Consider the following 20,655-nt stretch of genomic DNA (forward strand, 5'->3'; position numbering starts at 1 on the left):
CAGTAACAGACTGCAACACTACACTTCAGAAACTATTCAAGAACTCTGATGTCAAACAATTTTATTCAGACTGACAGTTCAAAAAGACCAGCAGCTTGCTATGGGTTACTGAAAACAATACTGGTAAGAAAAAGTGACACAAATATTCTCTTAAAACACTTTTTTCCACCTACTTAATATGTAGTCACAGATGAACCACAAACTTTACATTTACATATCTTTTTAAGCCCTGTTTCAGAACACTAATCTATATTAAAGTATAGCTTTCACAGGAACTATCCTGCACATATGCATTTCAAGTATGAAAGGCATGACCAGGCAGGAGACTCAAGACTTCAGCAAGATCTAGGCCAGACCATGACAGAACAGGTCATGGAAGCAATTATATGCAGTGGACAATATGGACATGAGGAACATGGTATGGGGCTGGCTAAGATAATGCCTAAGATGCCTAAGAAGTTAGTCCAGTAGAAAAATCTGAATCAGTAGCTCACAGTGTTTTTTAAAAAGACATCCTTTATCAAAACTGACACTTCCCTAGGAAAGAAACATGCCTTCCTAGAAATATTCTTCCAATATTTCAGGATTTCCTTCTTGAAAGTCCTCTTAGATCTTACTTGGAAACATGTTTGGAGTTATGTATTTACATGGCCTCTGCATTCTCAAGCCCTGTCTACAAGAGCAGGCTCTACTACCCTAGATTAAGTTTCAAACCAAGTGTAATTATATTATCAAAGTCCCACTTACGTGGATGAACACTTTCATTTAAGAGACAAATTCTATGTAGCTAAACCATCAACAGTAAAATGTCATCTCACCATTCTGCAAGTATTACAAGCTATGACTGTTGAAAGGAAACAATGAGCTTCAGACCTAAGCAGCCTCCTTTTGAAAAAGATCTTACCAAAAAGGAGACACACTCTTCTCTACAGACACCAAACTTATTTCATGGGATAAACACAGTTTAGGTGCTTATCACATTTAATTAAACTATCACAAGATCATAAGATGGACAGAAGGCTTCCTTATTTTCTCTATTCTACCTGTAAACACAAGCATTATTCATAAAACTTGGCAACCCCCTAGATACCAGCAGACACTGTCACTGTCATTACAGAAACATTCAACATTAGAGATTACAGAGAAAAAAGCCAACTCTTCACAATTCAGCACTTTAATCTGTTTTCTTATTCAAATGTCACTCTAACTGTTCCAGAGCGACAGAAGTACTAGAGTAGTGTACTGGATTTGATATTATATATAGCTATAAAAAGACAGAGGGATAGGCAGAGAAAGGCAGAAATTGAGCATATTATCTATTGAAAAATTACTACGGAAACTTTCAAATTAATGAGAAAGCTGCCCTTTGCTTATCCTCTGACAAAATTAAGCAATAATCAAAACTTTGGAAGCATATGGGGTCCACACATCAGTCAGTGTACTCTGTGCACAGTTTGATAAGACTCAGTGAGTTTATTTTTAACTAGAACTACAAACCACATACATAAACAAGCACAATGCCCCCCAAACAGTCACCTCTTGAAAGACTTTAACAGTTAATTTTGTTTAAAGGTTTAAACTTCGATTTTTGTCCAATAGTTCAACATCTGGTATTTTACGTAGAAAAGACATATGAACTATTGTTACTTTAAAGCATTCACAGCAAAATTAACCACAGGAAAAAGCTCCTTGAAGGAACACATCCTTGGTCTCATTTTTCATTTAATAAATACCATGCACATCTGCATACACACACATTTGAATGTGCATAAATAATCTGTATCTACCTTTAGATGCGTATGATTTGTGCAAAGTTGCTTATTTTTACAGAAATACTCGTATTTAATTGAAAATGAATTAATGTTATTGAAGTCACCAGCCAGGCTTACAGAAAATTAAATCAGACATGTACTTCATCCTATTTTTGAAGGCCTCCTGATTAAACAGGAATAGAGCCTTAATGCTGAAAGGAAGTCATTGAACACATTTCCTTTTATGTTTGACTTCACAGTGGTATTTATTAGTTTTCCACTAGTACTTATCAATATCTGCACAGTGCATTTCTTGCTTCAAATTGGATGGAAGGATAGCAGAGTGGGGAGAAAGATGTAGAAACTTTCTATGCCTCTGCTAGTAGTTACATATTGCTGTTCAAAAGCTGCAATATGTATCAACAACAAAAAAATGCATCTAACAGACCAGAAAAAGTCAGTGATCTGTTTTCATTCTGCCTATGTTCAGGACAAAACTTGGAGACAGTGGGGAAAAAAAGAATCTAAATTTAACTGGATTACAAAAGTTAGATTGTGAAAGAAGGAAGGTACATTGAACCAATTTGTTTTTCACATGGTTGTTTAGCACGTGTCTCCCCATTAGAGACCAATGACACTTCTAAGGGCACATCAGCTTCCCAATCAACAATGACAGGGCACTCTACTTCTGTGGGGATCAGTTCAAAGGAAAAATATCACTGAATTCTGAATTTCATACATATCAGAGGTTCAGTAATCAGAGATAAAGGTTTTTATTTATTTATGTATTTATTTATTTAAGTCCAAACACACTGAAGACAGGAAGACATTAAGTAAAAACCCATGCCCTGGTGTCCCAGGTTGAGGGATGTGATCCTTTTCTTCTACTCTGCACTGCTGAGGGCACACTTGGAGTTCTGTGTCCAGTTGTGGGCTACAAGAGAGACATGGACATACTGGAGAGAGTCCAGTGAAGGACCACAAAGTTGACAGATTGGAGCATCTCTCCTATAAGCAAAGGCTGAGAAAGCTGGGGTTGTTCAGCCTGGGGAAGGCATTTGGGTGGTAGAGAGGGAGAAGGAATCTCATCAATCTATGTAAATATGTGTAGGGAGGTTGTAAAAAGAAATCCAGACTTTTCAGTGGTGCAGTGTGACAGGACAAGAGGCAACAGCCACCAACAGGAACACAGAAGTTCCCCTCTGGACACCAGGAAATATTTTTTCGCTGTGGGGGTGACTGAACAATGGCACAGGTTGCCAAGAGAGGTTGTGTAGTCTCCAACCTTGGAGATGCTCAAAAGCCACTTGGATGTGGTTCTGGGAAACCAGCTTTAGGAGGCTTGAGCAGGGGGATTAGACCAGATGACCTCCAGAGCCCCTTCCAGCATCAGCCATTCTGTGATTCTACAAAAATAGAAGTACTTTTAAACAACCAGAAATGCCCACCATGGATTTCTGGTAGTGTTGGTAGTGTGATGCACATATGTAAGTTCCCTCCCTCATCAACTGATACATACATATATATTTATTTTTGTGTGTGTGTGTACATATATATATATAAAGCTTTACACAGACTAGTCACCAGTATCAGAGAAAAGAACATATAAAATGTGACTTGTAAATGAACACTCATAATCCCACAACAGGGCCTGGAGTCATCTGTGAAAAATATGAAAAATCTACACACAGTTTTTTTGATTGACTGGGTCACAAAATAAATATATAAACATGTTTTCCATGCTGGAAAACATCATAAACATACGTAGACTTATGACAGGGCAGTGTAAATATTCAAAACTTGTCAATATGGAAGCCCTCAAGAGTTGCATTCTCAGAAAAATATATTCATTAATGGAGCTCTTATGGATCAATGCTTTGAAATGCACTGTATTTTATTTATTTGATCATAGTATGCTGACATCTCTTATGAGGTAGAAATATCAAGAACAACAGTTTTTATTTTGGCTTGAGTGGGGATACTGCTCAGATATGAACATGTTCTGAAACCAAAATTTAAAACTAGACCAAGCAGCCTCCTGGATCTGTTTGATAGGTTTTGCTATGCAAATTGAATTATGATTAGAGTTTATTAACTCTCTTGTTAGAAATTCACTGCATGAAAACTTTATACCCTGTTCATCAGGAAGCCATACATTCACATGGGATTTTAAATCATCTTTCTAAAAGTGATCTGCATACTTTTCAGATGCAGCATGAAAATAAAATTGCAGCAGTGCACATTAAAATCCTTCTTGTAAAGCCTAATCACATCCCACACAGTTATTACACCAAGACCAGAGTAATCAGCAGGCTCAGTTACCAGCTCACTGTTACACAAAATAACAGATTATGGCAATAAACTGCGTTATGGATGATTCTCATGCCTTACTGCTAACAAGAATCGTGACTAATCGTGACTAATTTGCATGCCACTCCTGAACACAGTACCTTGAAAACGAAAGAATGCAAATAGCTTTACAATGTAAGAGCAAAACAAGAAAAGACAGTAGCTTTATAAAGGTAGCCTATTTTTTTTCTTATAAAGACTGTTTCAGCCTCTGACTGCCAGCAGAATATTGTATTACCTAACGTAAGAATGAGAAAGCACAATATTAAAACACTGCTATGTTAAAAGTTACTCAACTCCCTACCTGAACTATCTTATACATGCTCCAAAATTATTTCTGTAAATTCTAGCACCTGCTACATCACTGTATAAGCTCTACCCTTATAAAAAGTTATATTTAATTTGAGTAGAATCACAAATTGGGAGAATTTTCCATCAAGTCCATCCCTCCTACAAAAAAACCTGTTTTTTTGTGACTGATTTGAAGGTAGCTCCCAGTTCAGTAGACTTGTTATACAGTTATATATTCAATTCTACATCAGTGTTATGTTCATATTCAGTTCTTAATTTGCAGACAGAATAGAATAGGTAAAAACACTTGTTACATAAAATCTTGACCACAAGCACTGAAGATTCCTGAGTATTTAATAAAAAGAAAAATTACAGACCACTAATCACCACATGCGCTTTTACAGCACTTATTGCAGAAGTATCCAGATGCTCACAAACCTCTCAGCTTTGTATTACAGCAGTGTTTTGTCATTCTACCAGTAGACATACTTAAGGTGCTGAAGCAAATAACTCAGGACTAAAGAGGTAGATGAGGGAGACAAATTAAAAACCAATACTGGTAGACAAATTCTTTAAGTCATACGCAAAAAGACTTAAGTACATCTTTTTCAAAAACTAACATTCAGTACCTTTTTAAATTTTCCTTGTCGCTTTGCTGCAGACTGCCCCTGGGAGTTAGAATAACATACTGTAAGAAAACATGCACACACCACACAGGATGGAGACACCTTCTCTGTACAGTTATGGTTATAACTTCAAGCTACAGATTTTTAAACTTTCAGAGTCAAATCTATCATCAAACATGCTCTTAAAGCATGCTCTTTCAGTTCTTAAAAGTTAATAAAACAATGTATTATTGTGCATCAAGCCAGTTATTCCTGTAAGAAAAGCAAGTGTTGTTAATCACTTAGCTTAAATTAACAAATTACAGAAACTCAGCCTCAAAAGTATAGATTTTAGATTTTGACTGTTTAGTGGCATTGTTCTATTTAATAATAAATATATAGAAATTATGCATATTTTTTCTCACATTGCATCCCATTTGCTTACCTAGAGACAACTGATGCCTAATTGTCCTTTTTTGTCTCGTGGTACATACTAAAGGCAGCAGAAAGTATCTGATACTATTTTATATTGCCCTTTTTCCAGTGAAATACAGCCATGACAGTAGTGCCTTAAACTATGACATGAGACACACCTCAGCTAGAATTTCTAGCCTCGTGAGCTCTTAGGTATTCTTCATCACAGGAAATCTGACAGGTGATACCTACCTACCTACTTCCCATCCCAGAAATCACTGTATATAACCACATATTCTGGTTTTAAAATAAGATAGATAAGAATTACAACCAATAGATCAAACAAATGCAGAATTCAAGTTAGGAAAACTATACTACACTTACCGTAACGGATTTACCATGAATTTCATGAAAGTATACTTGCAACCTTGCAGGAATCACAAAGGAATATAAGACTAAGTACTTTAGAGTTCATAATTACTAGGGTTTTCCTCATTGATACATAAATTCTCCTGACAGACATTTTCTAACCTGTAGTTACATACAATCTGCCCAAAGTACTACCTACAAACAAATCAGATTGAATAAACTAAACTGTTGTACTCAACAAGATATAAGGGTATGTTCCCACCTACTCACAGAAACTTATATAAAAACATACTCTAATTTTGTACATTGTTCAGCCACATCTAGCAATATATGGACAAAGAACTACTTCTAACAGTCACCAGGATTGATTCAAACTTATTCTGAGCTTTGCCATCTATTTAAAAATAGCTAAGGGAATATTCTAAATACCTTAGCACCAGGTACACACAAGAGTGATCTGGTTACCACAATCACTGTTGCACTACAGATTCATACAAGTTAGAAAGCAGCTTTTACAGGATGCTGTATTATGACCAAAAAATAGCTTTTTTTTTCCTTGCATCATATACAGAGATCTTACATCATTCTGTTGGAGCATACATTCATATCAGTGGTTGACAAAATCAGTGTGCCGCAGGTAAGAATATCTGCTTATGCATTTGAGTCAGCAAAGTTCCTACTACTTTGTAACAGTAACATGTAGGTGTTAAGAAAGCACATATTTTTGCTGAAAGTTGTATGCATGCAAAGAAGAGTATAGCTGTTTACTAGAGAATCAACATGCACCAATAGATATGCATGTATTTTTCATTCAAAAACTATACTAAACTAAGCAATAAACAAAATCTTTTCAAGGCTCCACACCAAGAAAAAAGCAGTTGCTTCTAGAAATACAAGGATTCAGAGTGAAAGAAATAGAATTCACAATTTAGAAAATGCAACTACATCGGAGATTATCAGATGAAAATAAAAATAGAACTACTTAGAAGTTACTCTGACTTTATAATGAAACAACTGCCTCTAAAATGTGTTATGTTACTAAACCTAGTACTCTTTATTAAAACCATGAAACACAGCACTTCCTAGCATGCCATTTATTCAGTTCAAAAGTTTCTATAAAACAAGCTGTCATCCATTCCAAATACTCACAGCTTTCTTTCCAAGTTCTGTTTTAGACAGTGTAAGAGCTCCTGCAAGATAACATCCTGGTCCTGCTCCTTTAGGTATCCTATTCAAAGAAAGAAAGTTCAGTGTTAAAATCAAATTCATTAATGTTCCATGTGGACTACAATAAAGAACCCAAAAGAAGACCAACACAAGAGGAACTGCCAAGCTTAACAGGTAGACACTATCAAACTAGAGGTAGCTGGTTAGATGTAGATGAGAAAAACAAGACTTCAGTAACTTACTTGTCATCAGGCAGAGATGTTACAAAGAATGGCTGACTGTGTTTTGGTGGTAATGTCAAACTGTTGGATTTCTTCTTCCCTAAGAGAGCAAGGCTATGGTTTTCATAAATATCTAAGCTCAAGGTACTAGACAACCTGTGAGAAACAATAAACGGAAGGTCTTTGATGCGATCCAGCTCACTGTTCTGTTCGTGACGAATTTGTAACCGAATAGTGTAATCTCCTTTTTCCAGTTTCACAGAATACTGAAAGAAAGAAGTTCTTATGAATGTCAAGAATAAATACTTCACCATTCACAAAAAACTTGGCAATAGAACTGTCATGTTCTTCTTGATCCATATAGCTCTAGCCATTTAAAATATGCTAGATTGCTTAGTTTTGAAATCTCTTGAAAACAGAGTGCTTTCAAGACTTGGTAGCAGCCAAAACACATTAAATTGACTGAAAAAAAAAATAATCCATCATTTTCAGACCACTAAGTAGTCTGGTATCATTTGTTCCTATCTAACACTGTATCAACTGCTCAAATAATAATCAGAATTCTTGCTAGACTTTCAGTTCAAACCTCTAGCAGGTTTGCCTTGATACACTTTCAGTTTACTATGTAACTTTGGGTGCTCTGTGGTTTAGATCACAGGACATCTTCTACTGTCTCAAACATTGTACCAGCTTTCACACCAAGGGACCAAGTATTCCCCTGACATTCAAGGGTGCAGTTTAAAGAGCTGACAGACGCTTTGTCTTGATTCTGCAAAGCTTTTTATATATTCAGGTAGGAACATGCAGATAACATCATCAACATTTATTAAAAAAAACAACACTGCCTGTCTGTTTAAAAGGCTGTCTGAAGATACCAACAGCATACAAGACAGCCTTTGTGGATACAGAAGCCTCTGATCTATCAGCAGACAAGTCAGATCTGCAGAAAAAGAATGCATCCTTTCCACCTAAAAGGTTAACGTATCATATTTGTAAAAAAAACCAAAACCAAACATAAAGATAACACGAACTTGAATTTACTTCGTCAGATGCACCAGTCAAAATCACTAGTCAACAGCTTTTTATAGAAAAAAAATACACCATAACTCTTTTTCCTTTCTTGGAAGAGAAAAAAATCTTAATGTTCTATTTCATGGAAACAAACCTGTCAACCATTATTTTTTTCATCTAAATATATCACCACTGAACCTGTCTTCTTGTGAAGACATTATAGCTATGGATCAGGACAGGAGCTAACAGCAGGCCTGAGGGGTGAAAAAGAACAAAATTTTCACATTGTGCAGAAAATTAAAGGTAAAATAAACACATTACTCTGTACCTGGTGCGGATAGGCATCTCCTGAACCCATTTGTCTTTTGTTCTGGTCAAAAATAATCCAGAGTTGACTATCAAATTCAGATTCATACAACAACTCACAAAGAAGTGGACAGCTTGGAGTTACTTCTCCACTCTTAGGCTGTTAAAAGAAAGGTCAAAGCATGTAATCCACTACTGAATAAAACAAGTTCAATCCTTATACACGTATTCAAAACAATAAGTGAACTAAAGCCCATTTCAAACAGCAGCTCCAAAAGAGAACCAAATCCAAATTTTTACTGTAGAGTGTGAATCTAGACATTGTTTCAGACAGAAAGCTAGCTAAAGTTAAAATCTATTCTTAGAAAAAATGCTGTATTTATTAATTATTAAAAAAAACACAAACCAAAACCAAACAAACAAAAAAACCCCAAACCACACCAACCAACCACTTATAAGCCTTACCTGATGGAAGTTATAAGTCAAAATCATCTCATACAGTTGACGATTATTTGGTAAAATATCTCTGGAGCCCAAAGGTTTTATTTTTGCACTCACTGGTCTGCAGTTAAACAGCAATAAACAACAGAAGGTTGCTATTAAAAAACATGTATCCTCTATTAAAATTCGTCTTGCTTAAGCAGAAGAATATTCTGAATTACAACTGAAATCAACACATGCAATAACACCTCTTAAAATATTGTAACTACCAAAGCAGCATCAATTTCTCAGTTAAAACCAATGTCAGTTGAATGAAAGTGGTGTGGCATCATTTACGTTTACATTTCATTCACACATTCTGACAACCTTTAATTACATGATAGAAATTTTTCTATAAGATCCTGTCAGCTCTTTCACTGCCAAGAGCACAGACTAGTCCCCAAGTAAAATATCTGTGCTGGGTCATATCATAGATCCATTTAACCCACGTTTCCTAGTCTGGTGGACACCAGATAGACTGCTGACAGAAGAGTTAAGTACAGACTAATACCACACTTGATACATCTCCCTAATACTCACCCTGCCTCAAAGCATTTGAAACTCAAGATACTGAATGAGAAGCCATTCAGTACTTTCCTGTGTGTTATGAGTCATTACTTCATTCAAGAAACAGTACTCATACCTTAATTTAAATATATAAATATTTTCTTATTAGTTTAATTAATTACAATTAGTTTACTGTCAGATTAATGTCTCAAATATTACCAGGAATTAAAAGCATTTTCATTTTCCAAATCAAGAATGAGGTAAAGAGGTATTAAGGGATAGTTTTATTTCCTCACTTAAGCCATATCAAACTAGGTACTTCTGAACCTAACATTAGGTGACATGTTCATTAAGCATCAAACTCCCAGTGACCTCAGTTCCAGTTACAAGTATCCAAAAGTCCCAGACAGAGCCCAAGGTCTTCACCCAGAGGCCCAAGTACGGGAAAGTTTTGAATTACTGACCACTGTGACCACAAATCTTAAAAGTATTGCTTAAACTGTATGGCATTTCTTTCTCCTCCCGAAGCGACCCACTTTAGTAATTGCTGCACTGGTTAGGAATTTTCCAACAAAGTTTCTCCTCCAAATCAGCATGTGTCAAACTGACAAGATAAACACAACTTCCCACATCAAATTCTGCACCAGATCCTACAAAAATGCTTCCAATCAACCAGAGAGAAGACAGTTTTCCCAGGTCAAAACTGGGCAGGACCTGAAGGCACTGCTTAGAAAAAATAAAAGAACAAAACGAACAATAGCACCAATAACTCTACAGTTTGTTTCTTTTTACTTTTAAGTGTCTCCTTTGGAAGCAATGGAATATTTCTGTAAATATGGTTGTGTGGGGTTTTTTTTTGTGTGGGTTCTTTTTTTTTTTTTTTTTAATTTGCTTAAGGAAAAGAATTTGTATGGAAAAAAGTCACCATAATTCTCAAATTGTCTTGAAGTTAACAGGAACAAAAAAAAAAAAAAAAAAAAAAAAAAGAGAGAAAGGTAAGAAACTTCGATTCATGCTTCCAAACCCACTTAAAATTTTACAAGAATATTGTTGTTATCCTAAATTTAACTGTTAACTTGTTACTGTTTTAACTACATATAAATAGTTTTCCAACTTTCCCAATACAGTTCGCCAGAAACTCTACCTGAGCGTCTGAACCCAGCTTTTGAGATTTATGCAAGGAGCAATATCTTCGTACTTCAGCAGGGACTGGACATCAAAGCGTACGATGCCTTCTGAAGCATGCTAAAGGAAGAGTACATAACAATTATGCTTCTGTGCACTTATAACATCAGCTATGGATCATCTGATATGTCCCTTAAAAACACAACACAAGCTGTATTTATCTATCCTACGAGAAGTAATATTGTGAGTCTGAAAGCTTCACAAGCTTATGTCTATTTCACAACAGCAGACACACTGGGTCTTGCAAAACTTCAGCAACTGGAGCTAAAGTCTTATTTATAATTTTTTTCCCTTAATAATTAAAGTACTTTGTACAGAACTGTACAAGTCAAACTTTGGGCAGGACTGAGTTTTGTTTGTGCATTAGCGATGATTTCATTTGAATATGTAATTCAATAAATACATGTATTATTCATCTAGAATCTAAACACAAGTATTCTATGGTGCTTCCACTTCAGATTATTATTACAGAATAGTTTGACTTTGCAAAAGAGAAACAATACTACACGCACAAGTGATGTAGTAGTGGTAGGCAAAGTGATACACAAGTGATGCCAGTGATAGGCAAAATCATTTGAAAACTTTTTTTTCTAGCAGTATCCAATGACAAAGCTGCCAGTAGATCAGCACTCTTAAAATTTATTTTATGAAAGTTACAGGTGCGCAAGAAGGAAGGGCAAAACTGTTTGTATTCACTCATTTTTAACTCTCCATTTTTCAGTTGATCTAATGTTGCTGGGGTGGGGGAAACTGCTGTGCATACCACCACCAGCTCTTTCTTTTCCCGCTCTACTGGTTCAAGACCTGGTACCTTAGTACAACGCATCCACTCTTTTCCCTCCAGTTTATTCAGCTCTTAGAGCCTGAATACATCCAAATTCACCTGAGGATGGCTATAACTTGCTCTGGTTCTTAGCTGAAAATAGGGAGAAGCCCAGATAAATTAGCATGGTGCTTCTTCACGTGGATGTTGCTACCTCAGCTCTCAAAGAGGACCTTCTCCTGAGGGAAGCAAAGTCAAGCCAAGCCAAGTTGCATAGGACACCAAAGAACACAGGAGCAAGGCAAAGTACTGTAAATATTAGGATACTGATGTTTTAAGCAACTTTTTCAATCCTTTAGTATCATGAAGCCTTAGGAATCACAACACTGTCCACCCACTGTGCTTTCAACCTGCCCTAAACAATGAACCTCAAGGTAATTGACACATCTCAATAAACCACTGAGCAGAAAATAAATTTCAATGACATCTTATTCTGAAAGTGGTATTCAGAGTATTGTCCTTTAGCAACTCTAGTCTACATATTCAAGTTCTGCTGTGGTCTCAGCAAAGTTCACACGAACACTTGCTAGTGAAAGTATAGTTATAGTTTTAGCCTCTTAGTATGTCCTTTCTGTTGGTGTTTGTTGTTTCCTTTATATTTTTCCCTACTGATTTATAATGATAAGGCATAGAAAAAAATAACAAATAATGGTAATAGGCATTTCTGTGGGACTGAATTCCTATTTACCTATTTTTAAGAGAAAACATGAACATCTTACGTATAAGGATACTTTTAAGTCTTTCTAAATATAGGCAAGAATGAAGAAAAGCTTTTTTATTCTGACATACCATAGGACTTGAATAAATCAAAATAAACACTCTGAAGACTTACCATGTTTAGCTGAGGGGTAGCACAAAGTACACCATGGAAAGAAATAGTGTAATTAATGCTAACATCACTAAGGCTTGCCCACCACCGAGCAACACAAAATTCAATGGTTTTTCCAGCCTGGATGACAAAAGCACAAAGTTAGACACAAGCTCTCACCTTCTCCTTCTATTCACCTCAGCCTCCCTTATACCAAGAAAAAAAAAATGGAGTATAGGTCAAAAACACCTGTAATGTACAGTTTACTCCAATCATATATGTTTGTACAGTACCAAATAAGATATTATACTTGGTCCAGAAAACACAAGACAGCTCCAACAAATAATGAAAAAACAAACAGACGAACAACAAAAAACCCCACAAAAACAACCAAACCAAACCCAACCCAAACAAACAAAACACAACCAAGAAAACCAACCAACAAAACAAAACTACAAACAAATCAACCACACAACCCCCACCCCCCAAAAAAATCCCTAGAGTGCCAGGGGTATAGCTGACAGAGAAAGGTACAGCTTTTATATGTTATGTCTTTCTTTCCTATCCTTTATACTGGACAGACAGGTTAGTTCATAAATGAGTTTAATATGTGTGCCCCAGAAAATGTGTATAAGGAAAAGAGCTAGCATTGTTTAAGATAAGCCTGCAGAATCTAAGCAATGTGAATAGAAGCCAGTCAGTTATCACCTGGCTTCAACATCAAGGAGATGTCCTGGGTACCACATTAAGCACTAAAGGCAAAATAAGCTGTACTACATCTATACAAGTCATAGCCCTATTTGAAAGGGAAACAAACTGTTTCGTATAAACAAGAACCAACAAACTGAAGAGATTAACATGTGTTATAAGGGCAATATCAAATAATCAGGAAACCCTAGCAAGCTATTAGAGATCTTCCCAAAACCAAAAACCAGATAAAAATCACTATGCGCTAATATATTACTTTCTCTCTCTTCCCCCACACCACCAGCTAAGGGAACTTACTAAGACAGGAAATGCTTCAATCAATGATCCTTTTTCTGGTAAGGATGAAAATTTGTAGAACTCATGACTTCTATATGCTTTTTGTTTCACTAGCTGAACAGCATGAAGCACAAACTTGGCAGTCACATCAGCTGAACATGAACATACTGTCACTTCTAGATTAAAGGAAAAAGTTAAGTTTAGTTTCAAGAGCCAAGAATCACAGAAGGAAAGCAGAGACTCACCAGAAAAACACTAGTTTCACAAGTATTAATAATTTGTAGTCTAAGAAGTTATGCAATACCCCAAGTGGCTCCATATGTGAATAACACTTACATATCAGTTATTTACAGACCCTTTCAGATTAAGAAAAACTAGTTAAGTTCAGAGATCAGTTAAGAGAGATATGATTCAACTAAATGGTGAACATAAATTAGATAGCACAGATGTATAACCTGTACTGAACAAACTACTACTGCATTCCAAATTAAGAGTCTTATCACTAACTTCAGTCTAAATGAAAGATTCTTGAAAGGATTATTATTTAGTGATCTCACACAGGAAGACAAAAAAAACTTTTTTTTTTCTCCCTGCAGAATTATGAGCTACTTGCCCATTATGAAAAACATTTTCTTCAGTTGAGACATCTTTCAACACTACATCCATACACCTTAAAAACCTCAAAGGTCAGAGAGTAATACTTTTCCATAAACATGGGGTATTTCTCCTGTTATGGGCAACGACTTCAGATTGTATTTGATGATTTCTAGGAGACTGAGAATCAGGATCCTACTATACTAGAAACCATGGGATAACTTAAAGTCATTCCTCTAAGAGCTTGGAATCAAATAAATATTTTATGTATTCATGGGTCGAAACCTTCAGTTCTTATTCAGGCAGAACTCAAAATTATTTCAAATGAACTCTGTCAAGTCTAACAGATGCATTTATTTATATTTAATTATATGTGGTCATTTTCCTTACCAGCCCATGTAGCTCCCTGTGGAACATCAATGAAGTGCCTTCGGATTTGACCAGGTTTAAAATGAACATCTGTATATGTCAGGTCATAGCTTGATGATTCATCTACTCTGTATGTCAGAAGAAAACACAAACAGTAGCTATCAAACAAGCTGTGAAGCCTTTTTTTTTTTTTACAGTAGTTTAAAATGCAAAAATACTCTCAAAAAAAATGTACAATGAGACTATTTAGTCCTCCGCACCGATTGTTTCAATCTGTACTAGTACAGAATCTGACAGCACAATGTATCTAAAAGATTTAAAACATCAGCTCCACCACATTATGCTGACACCCTCCCCATCTCCCCAAAGTCAGAAGTCATCTGAATTCTGATGGATCAGGAAGCTTCATCCACTGTGGCTAAGCCCACCTGAACTGACAGCCTTCTGGCTGCCAGGACCAAAACTACAAAAAAGTAAATGTCAGTTGCAAGAACCTTTTCAGATCTTTGCTCCCATATTAATGTTAGTAGTAAGTTCAAGAATTCCCAGAAGAAAGAAGGTGGTGAATTAAACAACAAGTGGGTACAGAAAACTAAAATAAACTTAAATCCCAGGTTTACTGACCTTGTGGGTATAACAACAGTTATTGGAACTCTGAACAGAGGGCCTGCATTAGGCATTGCTATATCATATCCGCACACCTAACAAAATAAAATACAGCCACTTAAAATCTTTGGTCAAGAGAAAATTATAGAAGGCAACTCTAAACTTAAAGCAGTATTTTCAATCTTTGTAGTTATCAGTGAGAAAAAAAATCATTTGACCAGTGCCACCCTAGAAATAGCAAAACAGCAACACTCACCAAGAAAAAAAGAAATATTAGTTTTCTCACTTATTTCAGTCTTACCCCAGAAGTTTTCAAGCTTTCAACCCACATTTGATAGTCCCTATATCAAAAACTCCACCCAGTTTCAAGTCAGAATTTGTCCCAAACAGCCTTTTTATTTCAGCTATTTTTTTTTAATTAAAAATATTTTAATCCTTGTTTTCCAGATTTATGATTGAGAAAACAAAATCTGATTTTATGGCCAAGTTTTAAATACTATCTCTGAAAATTTTTTCTACCCTCACTTCACTAAAATGTTCCCAGGGGTACCATAGAAGACTTGCAACTCTAAGCATCTTAAGCAAGTCATTTCTAAAGAGTAAGCTGATATTTTCCTCATTATGATCAACTACAACGCAATGGAAACATTTAAATATTAACATAAGGTTTGGGATGAGGATGAAGAGGGCTGGAAAACATTTTTTGTTGGTGGGTTTCTTTTGCAGGAGTAAAGAGGATGATTGGGAGAGAAAATGAGAAATTTAATGGCTTTCATATTAATTTTGTCCAAACTTAAACATAGCCACTTGAAGTCAGCAAAATGCTTCCGCTGTACACAGCCATTACCACACATTTTTCTCCACCCAAAATGAGATGAAGTAGATGTGAGGAAACAAAAAAACAGGTTCTGTCACTGTACCCAATCAACTCCTCAAGGTGAAGCAAAATCTTGGGTCCATATAAGAGTGCATGGCTACACCACAAAAGATTGGCCAGTCCTTTAGACACCACAGAAAAATATTTAAGACCTCATAAAAACACAGATCTCTATCCTCAATAACATGGGGCTGAGCCTGATAGTCAAAGGTGATAATATATCCAGAGGAAAAAAATCCTTAATGTATTATTTATTTGGTTTGTATTTCTGTATGTTTTTATTTTTAAACACAGATACTCGAAGTCCCATTGGTATGTGCTGTACAACATTGTACAGCATAATTATTGCTAAACCCTGGATTCAGCATGTATAGTGAAATGGAATGTAGCAGTATTTTCTGGTCTGTATAGCATGTGGCTTGTATGTCCTTAAAATTTACTTCTAAAAGAAATTTAGATAGTTACCACATTAAAAGGAAAGGGCACATAATGTTGCTTAGAACACGGATACTTCAATACCTCTGCATAATGTACAATACCTCTGTATAGTGTAGTCCTTCTCTCAGGCCACGTGGATCCACACGGATATTTATGTGCCGACACTGGTTCATAAGCTCTAAATGACTAGGACACTGGACCCACGGTGCATTTGAAGTTAAAGCTAAATGAAGCTGGAGAGATATTCTTTCAGTGTTTTCTGTCCAGAAACAAATTTCAGAAAACATTATAACACAAATGTGAGCATATTCTACTATAACACAGTATTTGTCACTATGTACACATAAGCCAAATATACAGATCAATAAAATGTAATAGGAACCAAGTCCTTCGGGTCCATAGATGTCAGATTCTCCACAAAGGAGAGTATTCTATATTATTTCTTTTTAACTTGAGAAAAATAGAATAGCAGCAGTGTACAGTAAAATAAAGGTCGTACCCAACTTTGAAAGTTCCCCCTCGAAACAGTCAAAGCTGACAAAGCCAAAGGTAAACAATGCTTCAGTTAGCTACAGCATAATCTGGAAGCAGGTATAAACTTTCTTGTATAGATACAAAGTCTTGCCTATGCAGAGAAATACAATATGAAGCAACTCTACTGATTCTGAAGGTTATGCTAATTACCAAATTACATTCTAGAGCAACCTAAGCAAGAAGTAAAGTCTATTAAAAAGTGCTATGGGTTAAAGCACAGCTTCCAGAAAAGCATCTCAGCTTTAGCTAAATGCTTTAGTGATTAAAAAACAGATTTCTCCTGCTCTAAAGATTAACAACACTTTGAAAAGTCTTTCACGTTTTCTAGTCATAATTAACCTTAGCTTAATTTACAGACATTTCATTACATCTTCACCAAGTAGAGAAAAGAGCACTCTATTATCAAACGTAATTTCCTCATAGGTACATGAGAAGTAATAAAAGCTCAAAGAGAACTTCAGACAGACTGAGCAGATCAGCCTCCCTTAAACTAAAGTTCTTCAAACTCAGTCCTGTAGAAGACACCAGACACAGCACAGAAATAACTGGAGAGGTACTAAGGAAACAACATCATGCCAGTCATCCATGACTCCACAACTTCATTTTAAATTTCTTCAGAACAAAGAGAGACCCCTTTTTTCAGTGAGAGGAAGCATGAAGCAACAGACTCGCCCAAAACATGGAAGTGCTGCAGTTATAAGTCTGAGGTTACAAAAGTTGTTTAGCTGCATGCCTTCCTTTACCATGAAATTTAGAGTTGTACTTATTCCTTTTATGGTACAGATTCCTATCACCCCACATTATCACAGCTTTTCTGTTTAAAGATTACACTTTATTTCCCTCCCCTGCATACAGAAGCTCCTTCCTACCTGTATTCTCAGGAAAGACAGGTTCTATGCCAACACCATGGTCAGAAGGTGCAGCTACCTGGGCAGGATCTCTGAGGTAGATTCCACGGTTGCTGCCAACAGTAACCGTAAAGCCCACGTTATTTGTGAATGATGAATTTTGAATGAGGTAGTCGTAGGCTTTATCAACCTGTTAGAACACATTCCAAATTAACAAATTGCAACTTGATAGTACTTTATGCATATTATCTTCAGTCTGAAGTGTTCAGCAAGTACAGCAACAGTGAAGTAACTTGTGCTAGCTGGGCAACACTGACTGCACCTCACACAATACTCAGTATAGATAATGAGACAACATTTTCAGGCTGCAACAGCTGCACAAAATCAAGAACATTAAAAAAGACAAATCTCCTTTGCTTTCCATCGAAAGATGTGTATCAAGTTTTCAGAGATGACTTCAAAGACAAAGAGGACTTCAAAGGTCCAGACCTACTCTATTAATTTAGTGCCTTTCTCATGTGGAGCAACACTAGCTAAGCATTTAAACCTTCTATACAACAGAAGAAGCTGAGCAGTTCAAAAGCAACATGCAATATGGAATGCCCACGTAAGTCTTATATATTGATATAAGAGAACCGGGTCATGAAATCCGGCCCTGGATTTAAGCAAATGAGCTGTCACAGTAAACTCAGATGGCAAGTTCACCTTTCTGTCTTAAAAAGACACTATTCTCTCTTGCTTCGTATTCTACTGACTCAAAAAACCTTAAATTCTCTTATACTTCACAGTGAGCTACCTTCACCAGCGGAGATTAGGGCACTCTCTTTCAAGACAAAAACAGTGGACATAAACAGCCTCAATCTCCCATGCTTTAATCACAGACCACTAAATCATAAGATATGACAGACATTATTTCACTTTTCTGCGGCAATGCTGTTTGATACGGCTACCACCATTGTTGTCTTCTGTATCAAACGTGGTCTTACAGATGTGCCTAGTGGATGTTACCTACTAAGTTTTAGCATCTCCTGAATGTGAGTTTAGTGATAAGCATTTAAGATCTAGCATATTTAAGTATGAGAACAAACTCTCAGTACCTCTATTTGGCTAAGACGGCAGTGACTGCAGGCAAAAAACCAGCAGCAGCTCTTTCAGAACGTAAGCTTATGGATAGGGAGATTGCCAGTCAATACCCCTTCATCATCAAAAGGATCACATTGCAGATTTCCAAGCTACTTAGAAGTCAGGATACAATGAACACAGACTTTTCAGTGCAGGGCCAGAGCGAAGTCAATCACACAACTGCAGCTGTGCTGCTCTGTGAACCAGCGTGGGTATCTCTGTATTTCCACTGCCCAGAACTTACAGTTTCAGCTTTTGTCTGCACAGAACAAGTTCTTTTCTCTCTGACAATAGCATAAAAACATTTTTGGACATTAGAACAGAATTTAGGCATCCAAATCCATATGTGGGTGACAAAATCCCACATCCTAATTCTAAGTCCATATACCTTTTTGTTCAGTCTAAGAATGTGTCGTTTTTCTACAGTAACTGCATGCTGAAACTGAAAGAGCTGTCTCATTCCTCCTCCTACTACATTCCCTTCTCTCTCAATCATATCTGAGAATCAAGAATCATCTAGAAACCTGCTCTTTGTGGGTTAGTTTTCCACTAGTAGTTACTTATGTTGTCTTTTTTTGCCAGCAAGTACCTGAATAATACCATGTCCTTGTGCAAATACTTCTATGTTTTCAGCTTTCACTGCAGTATTTTCTAAAGCTCTTCTGACAGAATGAACAGTGTAATGAATATCATTGGCTTTGAGTCCTGAAATTAAAAATAAGGGTATTATTAGACACAACAGAAAGTCACAGCTTTTTTTTTTTTTCCAGAGGAAAAAGTATCTAACCTCTTTTAGACTATGAATCTATGTTTAACATTGTAGCATATTACCTGACAATACTAATGCAATGCCTCCACATGCATTGGGAGAAGACATGGATGTACCATTCATGAGTTGCGTTCCTCGCAGAGTCCAGTTTGGAACAGAAGCAATAGCACCTCCTGGGGCACTGATACTTACTCCAAGGGCTCCATCAGTGCTAGTGTTAAAACAGAATGGTTGAAAAACAGATTTTTTTTTCTGCATACTTTTTCTTGAAGTTAATCCATGCACTTAAAAGATAATTTTAGCTTTAAAGAACATTCACAAGTATATTACTTCAATAAATCCATTAACCCATTAAACCCAAGAAAAAGCATGCCATTAAGTAGTAATTAAAAATGTCACACTAATCATCAGCCATGCCTGCTTTACAGTGAGAGTTTTCTAATCTTTCACTCCTTCGATACTCTACACCAGACTTCAATTTAGTCAGCAGAATATCTTCTGGGATTTGAATTAGAAAAATGCATGTAAACAAGCCTATTAAACACTTCAATACATAAATTAGTATTCTACACAGCTTATTTAGCAGTTGTTATTTTTAAAGAAAAACAGTAAAAGGGAGAGGAGACTAACAAAGATTCAAAATCCAGATATCTAATTTTGCATGTTGCCACTTCACTACCAGGTCAAATTCTGAATTACAATACAGAACCTGAGACAAGGAGAGCAAGAGAAGAAGATAAAAAAAGGGAATGTCAAGATGTGACCAGGATCGCCTGGGCCTAAGTCACACTCCTTTCTTGCCCAAGCATATATAAGAACAGAGCGGGTACCGATGCCACAGTTAAAGCACCATCTAGTTTTTAAATGTACAAGCCAAGTATACTCCATCTTCCTTGCTCTGGATAGACAAAAATTGCACCACTGTGCCTGAGCTACTAAGTTCTTTGGAGAGGCAGGGAGGGCATTTTAGGGTATTTCTATCCCACACTAACAGCTTTGTATGTCTAAAATCAGCCTCAAATCAGGCTAAATTATAAAAGACAGTACACAGCAACTGTACAACAAACAAGAAGAATTCCAAAGTCTAAACACAGGCAAGAACTCAGGAAGAGATGCTATTCTTTTTTTCTCCTTTTGGCTACCAAATTACTATAAAATAGTCCTGAGGCACAAAATAAAAATGGAAGTTTTCATTGCCCCTAAATTTTCTTTTATAGATCTTTCTAA

At 36.3% G+C, this 20,655-nt stretch overlaps 1 protein-coding gene across 3 annotated transcripts in view; it reads right to left on the reverse strand.

Annotated features, from left to right (window-relative positions):
• TPP2 (tripeptidyl peptidase 2) overlaps positions 1-20,655 on the reverse strand; it is a 51,766-nt gene that overhangs the window by 15,196 nt on the left and 15,915 nt on the right. For 2 of the 3 annotated variants that reach the window (XM_082050217.1, XM_082050219.1), the window contains exons 11-24: positions 19,491-19,639; positions 19,249-19,364; positions 17,559-17,727; positions 16,257-16,414; positions 14,859-14,935; positions 14,256-14,362; positions 13,293-13,447; positions 12,312-12,428; positions 10,616-10,716; positions 8,950-9,046; positions 8,507-8,644; positions 7,189-7,433; positions 6,929-7,007; positions 5,021-5,059 (exon numbers count right to left, since the gene is read on the reverse strand). In XM_082050217.1, coding sequence (XP_081906343.1) covers positions 5,021-5,059; positions 6,929-7,007; positions 7,189-7,433; positions 8,507-8,644; positions 8,950-9,046; positions 10,616-10,716; positions 12,312-12,428; positions 13,293-13,447; positions 14,256-14,362; positions 14,859-14,935; positions 16,257-16,414; positions 17,559-17,727; positions 19,249-19,364; positions 19,491-19,639 — 1,747 coding nt within the window. The remainder of the gene's footprint in view (positions 1-5,020; positions 5,060-6,928; positions 7,008-7,188; positions 7,434-8,506; positions 8,645-8,949; positions 9,047-10,615; positions 10,717-12,311; positions 12,429-13,292; positions 13,448-14,255; positions 14,363-14,858; positions 14,936-16,256; positions 16,415-17,558; positions 17,728-19,248; positions 19,365-19,490; positions 19,640-20,655) is intronic. The other variant, XM_082050218.1, reaches the window with a different exon arrangement.

Source organism: Streptopelia decaocto (assembly GCF_964273445.1).
Source record: "Streptopelia decaocto genome assembly, chromosome: 1".
Taxonomy (NCBI): Eukaryota; Metazoa; Chordata; class Aves; order Columbiformes; family Columbidae; genus Streptopelia; species Streptopelia decaocto.